General features: G+C 41.0%; 5 protein-coding genes and 1 long non-coding RNA gene across 8 annotated transcripts; 3 read left to right on the top strand and 3 right to left on the bottom strand.

The window, feature by feature from the left end:
• Nucleotides 1-22: 22 nt before the first annotated feature.
• LOC104814072 (probable mitochondrial import inner membrane translocase subunit TIM21) lies at nucleotides 23-2856 on the top strand. Of its 3 annotated transcripts, none has more exons than XM_019202578.1 (8): nucleotides 23-267; nucleotides 901-966; nucleotides 1047-1065; nucleotides 1152-1282; nucleotides 1750-1928; nucleotides 2024-2072; nucleotides 2175-2294; nucleotides 2481-2856. In XM_019202578.1, exons 1-8 carry the CDS (start codon nucleotides 166-168, stop codon nucleotides 2637-2639), a joined length of 825 nt encoding a protein of 274 aa, XP_019058123.1. In that variant the 5' UTR covers nucleotides 23-165; the 3' UTR covers nucleotides 2640-2856. The 3 variants fall into 3 exon arrangements, with proteins under 3 accessions (XP_019058123.1, XP_010540225.1, XP_010540226.1); XM_010541924.2 differs by having other exon boundaries at nucleotides 247-267; nucleotides 923-966; XM_010541923.1 differs by lacking the exon at nucleotides 901-966.
• Nucleotides 2857-3158: 302 nt separating this feature from the next.
• On the bottom strand, nucleotides 3159-5017 carry LOC104814071 (actin-related protein 2/3 complex subunit 5A). The gene is made up of 4 exons (XM_010541922.2): nucleotides 4844-5017; nucleotides 4674-4746; nucleotides 4463-4563; nucleotides 3159-3419 (listed from the first exon to the last, which is right to left on the bottom strand). Exons 1-4 carry the CDS (start codon nucleotides 4939-4941, stop codon nucleotides 3284-3286), a joined length of 408 nt encoding a protein of 135 aa, XP_010540224.1. The 5' UTR covers nucleotides 4942-5017; the 3' UTR covers nucleotides 3159-3283.
• A 454-nt stretch (nucleotides 5018-5471) lies between these two features.
• LOC104814069 (cationic amino acid transporter 9, chloroplastic) lies at nucleotides 5472-8246 on the bottom strand. The gene is made up of 8 exons (XM_010541920.1): nucleotides 7991-8246; nucleotides 7490-7899; nucleotides 7234-7410; nucleotides 6908-7132; nucleotides 6634-6810; nucleotides 6300-6536; nucleotides 5829-5924; nucleotides 5472-5749 (listed from the first exon to the last, which is right to left on the bottom strand). The coding sequence occupies exons 1-8, from the start codon at nucleotides 8220-8222 to the stop codon at nucleotides 5603-5605; spliced, it is 1701 nt and encodes a 566-aa protein (XP_010540222.1). The 5' UTR covers nucleotides 8223-8246; the 3' UTR covers nucleotides 5472-5602.
• Nucleotides 8247-8270: 24 nt separating this feature from the next.
• LOC109116693 lies at nucleotides 8271-9171 on the top strand. The gene is made up of 2 exons (XR_002024226.1): nucleotides 8271-8943; nucleotides 9041-9171. It is a non-coding gene; the product is annotated as an uncharacterized LOC109116693 (long non-coding RNA).
• Nucleotides 9172-9774: 603 nt separating this feature from the next.
• LOC104814109 (cationic amino acid transporter 9, chloroplastic-like) lies at nucleotides 9775-10544 on the bottom strand. Its single transcript, XM_010541988.1, has 3 exons — nucleotides 10526-10544; nucleotides 10064-10431; nucleotides 9775-9984 (listed from the first exon to the last, which is right to left on the bottom strand). Exons 1-3 carry the CDS (start codon nucleotides 10542-10544, stop codon nucleotides 9775-9777), a joined length of 597 nt encoding a protein of 198 aa, XP_010540290.1.
• LOC104814070 (non-specific lipid-transfer protein A-like) lies at nucleotides 10513-11963 on the top strand. The gene is made up of 2 exons (XM_010541921.2): nucleotides 10513-11602; nucleotides 11750-11963. Exons 1-2 carry the CDS (start codon nucleotides 11253-11255, stop codon nucleotides 11757-11759), a joined length of 360 nt encoding a protein of 119 aa, XP_010540223.1. The 5' UTR covers nucleotides 10513-11252; the 3' UTR covers nucleotides 11760-11963.
• The last annotated feature ends 1595 nt before the right edge of the window (nucleotides 11964-13558 follow it).

Genomic DNA, 13558 nt, shown 5'->3' with positions numbered 1-13558 from the left:
CCCCCCCCCGAGAGTCTTCTCTTCTCGCTCTTCACCGTCGTCCTTCGGCGCATATGTCCCTCTCCCCATAAAATTTGCATAGAGTGCTGAATCCCATCCTAAATCTTTCTTAAAGTTTTTCCTTTTTTCTTTTCCAGATAATTTTTTCCTTAGATCCGACCAGAGATGATGAACCTTGTCAGGAGATCAGCGATATCCATCAGCAACGGCTCTAAACTGGTTTCGACTCTCCTCTTTCCATCCGCTGCTGGAATCCGGAACTCGGCTGTAATTCTCTCTTGCCTTTTGTTTTTCTCTTTATGCCCGCCCGAATTTGTTGATGACTAGCTTTCTCCGCTCGCCTTGTTTGCGTAGACTAGGGTTTTGCAGGCTCGTATGTAGTGTGTACTCACTCCTTTTCCCAAGTTCAGCATTTTCTTTGGAGGGATCACTATCCTGTGAGATGCAGGGGACTACTTGTGATACTGCATATCTCTACTTTAGCTTAGTTCCAACGACTCTTGTCTTGTCTGTGGAAGCTATGGCTATCATTAGAGATACGAGAACATTGATGTTTTCTGTTGGGGTTCTAACTTTTGACGAGAAAAGTTGGATTTTCTATTCTTCCTTTTGTTCTTAGCTCAGAGCTTTGGAATCGATGTGGTCGCATTAAAATGTCCTGTTTGGAATTGGGCGTATCTTTGGATAACTGGTTTCTTGCGCTGATCAAGTCGATTATTATTATTATTATTGTTCTACTGTTTGATTGTTATTCTAAATTCTTAACACTTTAGTCGAAGATTATTCAGTCATCACGCATCACTTTGCAAAATGCTGTTATTTGTATTCTATGATCTCCCACGAGAAAATAGTTTGTTTCTTTTTCTCGCTTCCCTGGCTTGGTTCGTTGTTCTGATGCAGTTGATAGGTGCTTTAAATCCAGGATTAAAAAAAACATCTGTCATTGATTCTGGTCTCATGTGTCTGGTGAGAGTATTTTTCTTCTGCCACTCGCACCTTTTACCGTACTACTTTTGTTTGATAGTTTTGCTTATTTTGTTATGCAGGATGCGAATGGAGCTAATGGTCAGTGAAAATTACATGCAGTGGAAATTTCAAACCCATTCTTTTGTGTGTTTGGGCATGCTTTTCTGATGACTACGTGTTGGCAGGGTCATTATTTGTTTTCGGAAAACCACAAGCAAGATGTATGGAAACTCATTGGAAGCACATAAAATCACCTTGCTTTTCCAGATCTTTTACGTCACGAGCTTCAAAAGAATCAAAGCAGCCGCGTGATAAGGTTTGGATTAAATATAAATGTGGTTTTGGCTTTCAACTTGGTACTCTCCATGTCATTAGCGATGCTTCTTTCTATGTTTTACTTCTATGTCTCAACGAGTTGGGCGCTGAATGGCTGGCTTTCTTGTTGGCGTTGCACAACATTGGAAACAATACCAAAATCATGTGTTTAATGGCACACTGTCACAGGCAAACGCCCACAAAACCATCCATTCAAATGCACATAACAGTGTCCTGACACAAATGCTAGTCAGGGGTTGCCTTTACCTTAATGATCCAAGGGATAGGTTACGTCTCTTGCTTCATATCTTAACGTTTCTTTCAGACGAAAACTCTCTCTCCTCTTCTACTTCTGCCTGCTCCGGCTTTGTTTGTCATGAAACTGGCAGAGAAACATCATGCATATAATTCTTCAATTGAAGGGCTTGATTATATTTGATGGCTTTTTACATCTTTTGACCATGACAGGCTAAGAAGGATGTGACAACGGTAGAGGATCCTTTTCATTCTCCTACATACCACATCCCAGAGAAGCCGGTGACATTTACTGAAGGGGCTTCCTACAGCCTTGTTATTCTTGCTGGGCTTGGAGTTGCTGGAGCTGCTGGGTATGCTGTGTTCAAAGAGCTCTTATTTCAACCGAAAGAGTGAGACTCAGAGCCTCTAGTTTGGCTTCTCTTCTTTTCTTGATCTGACATATTGAGCTCAAATCATCTACGTAAAAAGCTGCTCTTTCTTGCAGGTACAAGATTTTTGACAAAGCCTTGAAGAGAATTCAAGATGATAGTCAGGTAAGCGAGAAACTAACTTCTTTCAGTTGCGCATAACTCTGACCATCTGATTACAATACAAATGAAGCTGAGATATGTGGTTGCGAGTTTATTTTTTACCAGGTAAGGGTAAGGATTGGGTCCCCCATCAAAGGTTATGGACAAGAAAGCAGGAACCGAGCTGCTCGTCAGCGCATACCCAATAGAGTTTACACAGATGAGGATGGTGTAGAGCATGTTGAGGTAGGTAGCTCATGTTACAAGCCTGTTTCCCGCACAATACATTTCACGGATCAACATGAAGTGTATATATAGAAGTCTAGAAAAAAAAACATAGGACTGATTTACAAGCTAACAGCAAAACAGAGAATCAGAAGAAAGTAGAATTGGGGTGTTATTTCTAAATGCGGGGATGTGTTTCTTGGTCAGATAAATTTCTACATCCGGGGGCCACAAGGAGCGGGGAAAGTGTACACGGAGATGTTTAAAGACAAAGAAGACAACCAATGGAAGTACACTTACCTGATCGTGGAGATTACATCGCCTACGCCATCCCGACTTATGCTGGAATCTTATTTGCCCGCTTAGGCGAAAACGTCTTTGATAAGATAGAATCCATTTTTTGTTTCTTAGTCTTGAGAAAGAATGGGAAACAAACAATAGTTGTTTTGTTTCGTGTCCATGGAAAATTAGGTACACCCCCCTTCCCCTGAGGAAAATGCCTGGCACATTTATTTATGGAAATTCACGTTTTTGTGACACTTGATTCATTTGCATAATAATCCAGAAACGGTTTTTGTTTCCAGACTTGAGCAAAAAGCTGTCGTTGCCTGTTAACATGAGCAGATGGAGTTGCATCAGTGCGTAGAATTTAAACCGAATTTTCCCATGCTTGTTAACTCGCTGTTGGATCACGTGTACTGCAGACCTTGTTTGCCCAAACAAGCACTCTTGCTGCTCCTATTTGAGTTTTCTCTGTTGGGAAACAAAATGTTAGATATTGATTCACTTTTCTAAACCGAAATGAATGAAAACAAAGAATCTATGCGGCCGATCAGGTGATGATGATGATATTGGTATTGATGCACTTTTCTGGACACGAAAACAGAAGGGACAAGGGGTGTGTTTCCGTTTATAATCAAAGCAAGTGTTGTTTCAGACGATCACATCTTCTCGGCACAGTCAGAGATCGTGTGAAGAATAATACACTTGGAGCATTACAAATGATAGAACTAGACAGTGTTCAGAGTATCGGAAATAGAACGCAGAATGCAACCGAGACCAGCCCTCTCCGTCAGTTTCTCGTGGATGCGCAGACACTGGTCACATGTCGGACGGTCCCCAGTAGAGAGGCCTCTGTACAGGTACCTGCAGGTGAAGCAACACTGTTCGTTACCATAAAGAAGAGCAAAAAATATTCTAACGGAATGCCACAGCAATAAAAAAAATGAAAAAAAAAAGAGAGAAGAGAGACTAGATAAAATATGGCGAAAGAAAATAGTCAGATCAGTCACATACACAGGACAAGACAAACTGTAAAGGCCGCAAATTGATAGATATGAACAGAATGGATAATACCAAGTAATTTACTCCAGCTATTCACAGCAAAAAACTGGCCCAAGCCAAGATTAAAGAGAGGAGTATTCAATCATGCTAACCGCCAAGATCATCCTCTGCTGGAGTTTTTCTTCCCCAGATTTACAGAGGCCATTTGGTTGAAGGTAACAACACAAGCAAACACGCAAAATCTGGAAGACAAACTATACATACAGCTTTCCAGTTAATCGTATCCTAACATGTTCTCTTCAACCATGTTACCCCAAGAACATCCTCAATCAGTGTTTTTCAGATCCCCCAACACCATTCGCATTAAACAGTACACAACCCCACAATCACATCCACATAAATCTGGAAAGATAGAACTACCAAGCTATACGTCAGCGCAGCATTCACCAAACCTAACCACGTATACTGTTCACCAATAAAAAACTTGTCCAACGTGACTCAAACAAAAAAATCCAAATATCTCAAAGGACCTAGAGTAGGGCGAGATACCTATACTGCTCTCACACAAACCACCTAGAGGAAGAGGATCGTATAACACTCCACTTTCCCACTTTGGAAGTAAACACACAGAAAGCGTCACATCCATTTGAAAAGAAAGGGAAGCATGGGAAATTGCCTAACCTCACACCATTCGCATTACAAAGACCGGTAAAAATTCGAAATCTCTTGACGCAGAATTTGGAATACCTTATAGGTTACATGCCGTAGGTCAGAAAATATAGACAAAATGGTGCTTAGATATTGGGTACTGATTCTTTCTCTCTTCGGAAAGTATGGGTATTTAATGAGTAAATCATACTACAGTATCACACAAGTGGGTGTAGGATAGGAAGCAATATACTTACTTCATGAGAATGTCGTAATACTCGCGATCAAGAGCATTGAGCATTCCTTCTATGTCCTTTATCGCCATTATTGCTCTGTGTACAACTATCCAATTAGCCGACTGCAATTATTCCCAGTTCAAAACGACGAATCTATCAGAAATGATACTTTTCCTCTCCTTTCTTAGTCGGGAATAGAGAGAGTGAAAAACGATGAAGAACAAACAAGGACCTTGCAGCGTTCGTCGAGAGTTTTCGGAGGCGAGCCTTCGAGAGCCGTTTTCAGAGCTTCGACATGTTTGTACCTGCACAAACAGAGGAAAGAACAAGCTTTTGGAGGTCTCTGAACGAAACCAAACCTTGCAAGGAAAACAAACTTTAGGGTTTAGTGAGCGATAATACTGTTTGAGTAAGCTCTCAATCTTCCGGGATTTGGTTTCGATCCTCGCAATTATAGCCTCTGCATTATCCGCTTCAACAAATTCTCCCGCCCCCGCCATTGGATCTCTCTCCGTCCAACATGAATCTGATCAGAGATTTTCCAGGAAAATATACGGCATTTTTTCTCGGGGGAAAAGAGTTTCTTGTGAGGGCGTTTCATCATTAAGGAAAGGAAAAGAGTGACGTTTGTACGGGACGTAAACGACACGTAGTCTGGAATGGATGTTTATATTATAATGGTAATACTATAACATTTATCGATTAGAAGGGAGAAAATGGAAATCAGAATGGATCCTTAGCCACTGTTTCTACCCCCAACATTGATATACAGTGTTCTCTCAGTCCGAACTTCAATGGTGTTCATGAGGTAAATCACCATCTTTCATAATTCCATATCAGATATAACCACCATGCACCCACAAGTTGATGACGTGCGTGGTGGTTTAGGTAACCAAACATTAGATTGATGGGTTAGAAGCCAGCTTTTGATGGTGGGCCAGTGGTAGTCAGCCCTGGATGGGTACGTGCCCAATGGCCGAGCTGTATCTCAGATGGCCTTTGGCGTGTCAAGATCAGTGTCTCATTCCCATGAGATCGGACAAAGGGCATCTTTAGGATAAATTCATTTACATCGAGGTAATGTATACTGAATCGTCGTCGTTATTGCTCGTACATCGGATACACTATGAACAAACAACGTCAAGATATGTACTTGAAATGTCACGGAGATTCAGTTTGGGGTGCCCTTTGATAAATCAACGTCGTCGCATTTGAGCTGGGATCTGCATGGTACTGTCCGTACAATGCATAAACTGCAGTTGCAATAACGCTTACGACAAGAAATCGTATCCACGCTTCGTAATGCAACTGCAAGGACACAGTAGGATAATTAGATTGTGACTTTTTTTTTTTTTGTAGAGACCAAGGGAGCTGTTGTTCATAGTACCTGAGCAAATAAGAAGATGTTGAAGAAAATGCAAACGCATGGAACGACGGGTACACCCGGACAGCAGAACCCAGAGCCTGGAGACTGACCATATGCCTGCAAGTGAATCTCTGTTACGAGCCTATTCACAACATTCAATTGCACTTACATTGTTTTCAAACATTTCATCCTGTCCATTATTCTAATTGCTGCCAAGCAAAATTCCCCTCCATCCAAATCAAGACCAACGTTTGATTCAAACAGATGAATATTCATATGGTCATCACAAGTAAAACTCAGCAAGTACCCGTGGAGTTTAAAGTGCCTAGAACATATAGAGTATTTCTATTCAACATAGTATTATTAGCCAAATACTTCTTTTTCTCGGTTAAAAGAAGTATCTGGATTTCCAACATTATCAGAAGTCCTGCATTTGAAACACATTGGCATTATGGGATTAATAGGATTTGCAAAAGCAGGAGGGTTACTTACTTTGCGATAATGGAGAATGGCAGAAGCAATAATTGCCATACCAACTGAGAGGAAAAGAAAAATGACTGAAGCACTGAAACGGTAGCACACACCAGCAGCAAAACCACTGCACGCAGTTACAAGGAGGCAAATGATGCCTTCCTGCCAACTTGACATCCATCCGGATGAAACATGACTCCCTCCCTTATCATTCAATCTCAAGGCAACAACACAAGCTGCAACAACCGAATACCCTGTCTGAAACAATATAATATAGAAAATCATGTTAATTGAACCAGATAAAAACATTGATCAGGAAACCAAAGGGGATAGAAAATTCAAGGTCTTGACCTACCAATGTACCAACGGACAGAATGTGTGAAAGACTATGCACATTGAATATGCCAGCTAGAATGCCAGCAACAATGCCACACCAGATTTGAGAATGAACGGGTGTGTGAAGAGTTGGGTGTACTCTGGAAAAGATTGAAGGTAATAGCCCATCCCTTCCAAGTCCCAGATATAACCTGGACTGCTTGTGGGAAATATCAGGTGAGCCCACAGAAAATAATTTAGACTTCACAACAAGTGAAGATTATGAAAACAACTCCAGATACCTAAATAGTCACCTGAACATAAAGACCGACCAGAAGTGTGGTTGTTAGCCCAGCGACAGCACCTATGCTGATTAAAACTGAGACAACCTTCATACCCTTTGATGTAAAAGCTTCGGCCAAAGGAGCATCTTCGCTGAGGAGACTGAAAGGGACCATCCCGGTGAGCACTAAGCAGACACCAATGTACAATGCAATACATATCAGAAGGCTGCCCAAAATTCCAATCGGCAAATCTCGCTGAATGTGAAAAGACGGTAGGAAAAAGACTCAGAACCACAACAAAAAAAATGCAGTAAATAAGCAAGTGAGAATAGACAAGGTGTTTTAGATGGGGAAACCTGAGGTCTCTTCGATTCTTCAGCAGAATTAGCAACAGCATCAAATCCGACATAAGAAAAGAACACTACAGTTGCCCCCGTTAGTACTGCTTTGAACCCATTTGGAACAAAAGGAGACCAATTTTCCACATCAATATCAAAAGCACCGGCACAGATCACGACGATAACAATCACGACCTACAGAGGTATGAAAACTGAGAAATGAGGTTTACCTTTGTCCAAGCAAAAATCATAAAATCATAGAGGATCACCTGACCTTCGTTGCAGTCATGACGGAGTTAACAGTAGAAGACTCTCCCACCCCACGGCATAGAATGAGGGTCAAAAGTGCTAGTAAAATCGGAGCGAGGATATTAATAGAAAGCATTCCACCCAATAGTTCTTGGCCACTTGCCAACCAGCTCGGAATGATGTCCTTGAAAACTGGGAAGAGCTGAAGAAGAGCAACAACATAGCTCGCGAGGCTTCGTGAGATACTAGCCGCTCCAATGTGGTAATCGAGCATCAATTGGACGAAAACGAGAAAAGCCGTGATTTCGTTGAAAGCGGAATAAGAGTAGAGGTAGGCTCCCCCTACAACGGCCGGAAAACGAGATGCCAGCTCAGCATAACAGAGGGCGTTCAGGACGCAGGAAGCTCCGGCGATCAAGAAACTGACGGTGACTCCTGTGACATTGATTTCATGGAAACTTGTAATGACGGATGATAAAGTCAAAGAACGGGAACTGGAGAAAAATAGAAAGAGAGAGAGAGAGACCGGGTCCAGCATCACGAGCGACGGTGCCGGTGACGACGAAGATGCCGGCGCCGATGGAAGCGCCGACGCCGAGAAGGATGAGGTCGAAGAGGCCGAGGCGGCGAACCAAGGAGGAGCGAACAGGAGTTTCGTGGGCATCGGAGATGGGGGAGAGAGATTTGACTCGGCGAGCAGAGGAAGAGAGATGGGAGAACCATGTCGGGGAAGAAAGACGTTGCTCCTGACCTCCCATGGCGACGATTCAACCAACAATGATCTGATGACGACCAAGAAGATGGCGTTTAGGCCGAGATTATCGAGCTTTTCGTGAAATTCTAAGCCCATCCGAACAAATGGGCTTTATTGTTGTTCATAGTGAAGCCCATTGGCGTAACAAGAGCACAAGACAAGACAAACATCAAAAAACAAAAGTGGTAATGATACAACGCCTCATGGATTTAACGCTCAATTTTCTTCATGCTTTTGGAGTAACTGTCGCTAGTTGGGCCTTTACACGGTGTTGCTGACAAAGACAAGTTATGTCACCTATCCCCCAAAGTTTTCTAACACCTTGTACTTTCATATTTCCCCCAACCGCCTCATGAATCATGATATCCACTATCCAGAAAAAAAATGGAAAGTCATCTAGCCTCTGCGCTTTTCGAGGGAAGAACAAGGTGCCAAACTACAAACAAAGGCAGATGCGATGGAGTCTAAGCACAGAAACAAACCACACAACACACAAAGCATATCCCATAACAATATAAGAAGAAAAACATGAAGGGAAGGATGGTGGTGGTACCCAGACCAGTTTGGTTGCCATCATGACACAGGCCTGCCATCAACCGTGGTGACCTCCCTCTGCTTCATGTTGTGATAGACATAGAGAGGCCATCACTCCATCCACCTCCGATAGGCAAGAAGCTTGTGAATGCCTTGGACAAGCCCAAACCTCAAGGAAGATGCAGCATCAAGTGCTTCCCTCTTCATTTTCCCTTCCTCTTTCCTACTTAAAGCAACATTTCTTCAGTACTAATCAAGTACTGCCCTCCTTTTTCCTCTTCATTTCAGCATCCAGTAAGAGTGGCGCCTGGAAAAGAACAGTATGGAGAATAAAGCCCTCTTTTGACATATTCCGTATCTTCTGTAGAATAAATACCCATTTGTAATGTTATGGCTGTGTGTGACATGTAATGAATCAAGTGAAAATCTTGACAAGGTTGAAATGGATGCAGCCATGAAATATGGCTGCAGCTAAAACCAAAGAATTTACTCTCTGCACCATACTTGACCCAGCAACATTTAGTTGTTCCTAAGATAAGGATGGGATATGTCAATCAAATGTGGCAGTAACACATAACCACACAATATGAAAGGAAACATCATCAAAATCAGATATAACATTTAAGAGGATTCCCGCAATGCAACAAATTTCACACTCACCTCATGAATCTTTACGTCCAACTCTCTGTTTCCAACTAGCAAATTACATACCCAATATCTTTCAGCATATGTTGACCCTAGTGCAACTATTGAGTGAACCAAAATTAACACATAACTTGCATCAAATTGCCACACAATGATTTTTATTGAACCCCTACCCTATCCCCCATCAGGTGCTCTTAAATATTGATATAACACCTATAACAAATCATGACATCAAGTCACATGTCGAGAACAACAAACACAACCTAAAATTACTCCACCCAAGAAAAAATACATCAGAAAAGGGAAATAAGAGCTACACTTTCCGGTAATATATGTTCATGCATCAACATAATATGAAGTTCAAGACCAACAAGCATCTATATCTTGTCTATGTTAAGTGGAAAGAGAAATAGGATGTCTCCAATCTTCTTGTTTAGAATTTCAAGGAGAGGGTCTATGGTTTCATGAACCGCTACTACAGTTGCCCCCGTTAGTACTGCTTTGAACCCATTTGGAACAAAAGGAGACCAATTTTCCACATCAATATCAAAAGCACCGGCACAGATCACGACGATAACAATCACGACCTACAGAGGTATGAAAACTGAGAAATGAGGTTTACCTTTGTCCAAGCAAAAATCATAAAATCATAGAGGATCACCTGACCTTCGTTGCAGTCATGACGGAGTTAACAGTAGAAGACTCTCCCACCCCACGGCATAGAATGAGGGTCAAAAGTGCTAGTAAAATCGGAGCGAGGATATTAATAGAAAGCATTCCACCCAATAGTTCTTGGCCACTTGCCAACCAGCTCGGAATGATGTCCTTGAAAACTGGGAAGAGCTGAAGAAGAGCAACAACATAGCTCGCGAGGCTTCGTGAGATACTAGCCGCTCCAATGTGGTAATCGAGCATCAATTGGACGAAAACGAGAAAAGCCGTGATTTCGTTGAAAGCGGAATAAGAGTAGAGGTAATCAAGATCATCCAAAGTTGTATTCAGGTTTTCGGTGAGGAATAAAGGCTCGATTGGTGCTGGAAAGTTGAGTTTCAGATTCTGAACCTTAACATAATGCTCGTGTCATCTTCGTTTCTCACCGCTCTCTTATCCCATATTTAAGCCATTTGCCTGGGTAAAAGATCTTCATACTCGTTAAATTACAAGCATAATTTCTTCAGGCTTTTAGCCTATGTTAATCTTTCATAAAAATTATTGGAGGAGGTAAGGGGACGGGGGGATAAGAGAAACATGGCGAATGGGACCTAGCACTGCAAAACAAACTTAACAATGTTATTCATTCAAGAAACTTTCTCATTTGTCAGCATAGGCAATTAATTAGGTACACCTCAGGACTTCATCATATTGATAATCTCACAGAACAGTTAGTATTCCTTTTATCCTATTAGTTTTTGTTGTGAGTACCATCAGCTCAAAGCCAATCTGTATCACCGAGCAAAACTGTTGCCTACGAGCAATAATCCACCCAATACATTGAGAGACAAACTATTTACTTGTTGCTAAGTGCTGGCATCAATCCTGAACCTTTTTCTTACCTCTACTAATAAATGCATTTAAAATATCCAAAAGAAAAGAAATGATTAGATCAGCTCAGGCTTATCGTTTCAAACAGAAACTGCAAAAGAGAAACTGAAAATTGTGACAAAAGAAAACAACATTACCCCATCGTAACCAACCCTTTGTGTTTTCCAAGGCAAGGATAAAAATCCAACATTAGAAATCACTATAAATACATGCATACCATGGAGTCCAGTATCCACTTCAACAGAAACAAAAGCACTCAGCATTCAAAGCATTTTAGCTTAACAGCATATTCCCAAATCAAAAGAAAAACAAAATGAAGGGAGCAGTGATCATACCCAGTTTGGTTGTTCTTGTTTTTATGTTTCAAAGCTTCATGACGCATCCAACACAGGCTGCCATTACCTGCGGCGAGGTCGATCGGTCATTGGTTCCTTGCATCGTGTATCTCCAAAACGGAGGTTCTCCATCTGCTGCATGTTGTGCTGGAGTGAGGAACATAGAGGCAATCACCCCGACCACGACCGACAGGCAAGTCGCATGTGAATGCCTTAAGCTGGCTGCACAAAACTACCCAAACTTTAAGGAAGACGCAGCATCTACCCTCCCTGCCAAGTGTGGCGTGACGTTTAACATTCCCATCTCTAAGGCCACCAACTGCAAGAGGTAAGCAATCCTCTTTTCCTTATAGTGATTTGAATTCTTCGCTCCTTTTGTATCTGTTGAGGGCATGGAGCATAGCAATAACAGATTCCAATGCATTACATCAGCTTATGCTGCTTTTGTCTTTCCCTTTTTCTTGTTCAATTTCAGCATCCAGTAAGAGGGGCCAGGAAAGTGCAAGGTGGACGGGCGATAATGTTACAATCTTCTCATAATAATACCCATTTTGTAGTCTTATGCTTATCAATAATTTGCCCATGCTATGTGATGCGCAAATGAACAAAACTTGGAGATTAAATTCAATGAGTGTGACACTGGTGAAACTACAAAATATTAAAACAGTTAAAGTCAAAGAGATTTGCCATCGTGCCACTGTTCACCAAACCATGTTCTGTTCTACAAAGATAAGGATGGCAATGTGTCAAGCAGATGAGGCAGTATAAGCGTGGCATTGAAAAGTAATAGCAGCAAAAAGGGAAAATAACAAAGAAAAGGCTATTTCCATATAAAAGCAAGCGTAGTAGTCACCGTCTCATGCTTGAGGTAGGGTATTAACTACTTAAACTATGCACAAGCCTTATCAACAACAAGTGCCAGAATTTTCTTCAAGAGGAAATATAAATACCAAATGAAGATGCTCATTGAATCATAATTAAGTTAATATCCACAATCCATCTGAAAACGTATAAGGTGACATCCAAAAGAAGTCCCACGGTGCAACAAATTCTGCAACGGATTACTCAGCTATCTCAAGACAAAGATGCCTGCCAGTATCCATTGCTATATTTCAGATGGTGTAAATTAAAAGAAAAATAGTACAACTTCAGGTTTCAACATAATTTGATCCCACTTAACTATTGTGTCCAGGGAAGAAACAGACACTTATCTGAACTGATTTTGATTGCATTTCTCCCATTTCCCTAACAGATAACTCGACGCTATGGATCTGCCTGAATTCCTCCATATTCCTGGCTGATATACAACAACTACAACAAATCATGAAGAGAAACAAACAGGTAACTAGCATTAAAATGTTGTGAACAGATTTCCATTGAGCTACTGCTCAATATGTTTATTCATATGCATAATACAAGGATGATGACCAACAATCTTATTTCCTTTTGTATATTTTAACTGTAAATATAGATTATAGAGACAACAAAAATGTGGAGAGACAACAAAAATGTGGAGATATGGAAGCCTTACACTTTTTGGGATACTATTAATCTTTTACAAGAACTATTCTATCCTGCGGAGAGAAAAAGAGGAAAGAACAACCAGGAACAAAGATTGCAGAGTTGGATGATAATTTAAACCATTTTACTCATGAAGCTTTTCTCATAAGTTAAATTAAGCAACTAAGTAGACACAGCCGAGTAGTTGAGTTGATCACATTGAAAATTGAATAAATTCATTCCAAAATAAAAGCTGCCAAATCAAAATTATTGAGTTCGTTAAAGTAAGTGTCTAACTGGCTTAACACTGTTCTGTTTTTCCAAAGATGACTGGAATCTGTGAAGCAAACATAGCACAAACACACAAGCCATAGTATCCAAATATCACACAAAAGAACAGGGCAAACGATTCTTTGCAAATATGGTGCCAATGGAAATCAATTGCATTGGGGTGAATCAAGATGAAAGATAAGCAAGAGGATGAGAATGGATGGCTAAAAATGGCCCTGATGCCTCCAAGCTCTTTGTGCAATAAACATATGAGTAGAAATATGGAAAGCAAGAACATAATGGATTTTAAACACATCTCCCAGACTCCCATCCGTGGGTCATTTTAATACACAAGTCTCGTTTTCCATAGCGTGAAAAATGCGCAAGATTCCTCTGTAGTCTGTTAAAGATTTGACAATTATAAAAAAAAAACGCGAATCTAATCGAGGAATAGTAAAATTCACAAGAACAAAATGCAATGCAGGCATGTGTGTATATATATCCGGGAGCAGAT

The sequence above is a fragment of the Tarenaya hassleriana genome, unplaced genomic scaffold (assembly GCF_000463585.1).
Source record: "Tarenaya hassleriana unplaced genomic scaffold, ASM46358v1 Cleome202, whole genome shotgun sequence".
Classification (NCBI taxonomy): Eukaryota; Viridiplantae; Streptophyta; class Magnoliopsida; order Brassicales; family Cleomaceae; genus Tarenaya; species Tarenaya hassleriana.
Note: the sequence above shows the minus strand (reverse complement) of the source record. Positions and strands in the feature narration are given on the sequence as shown.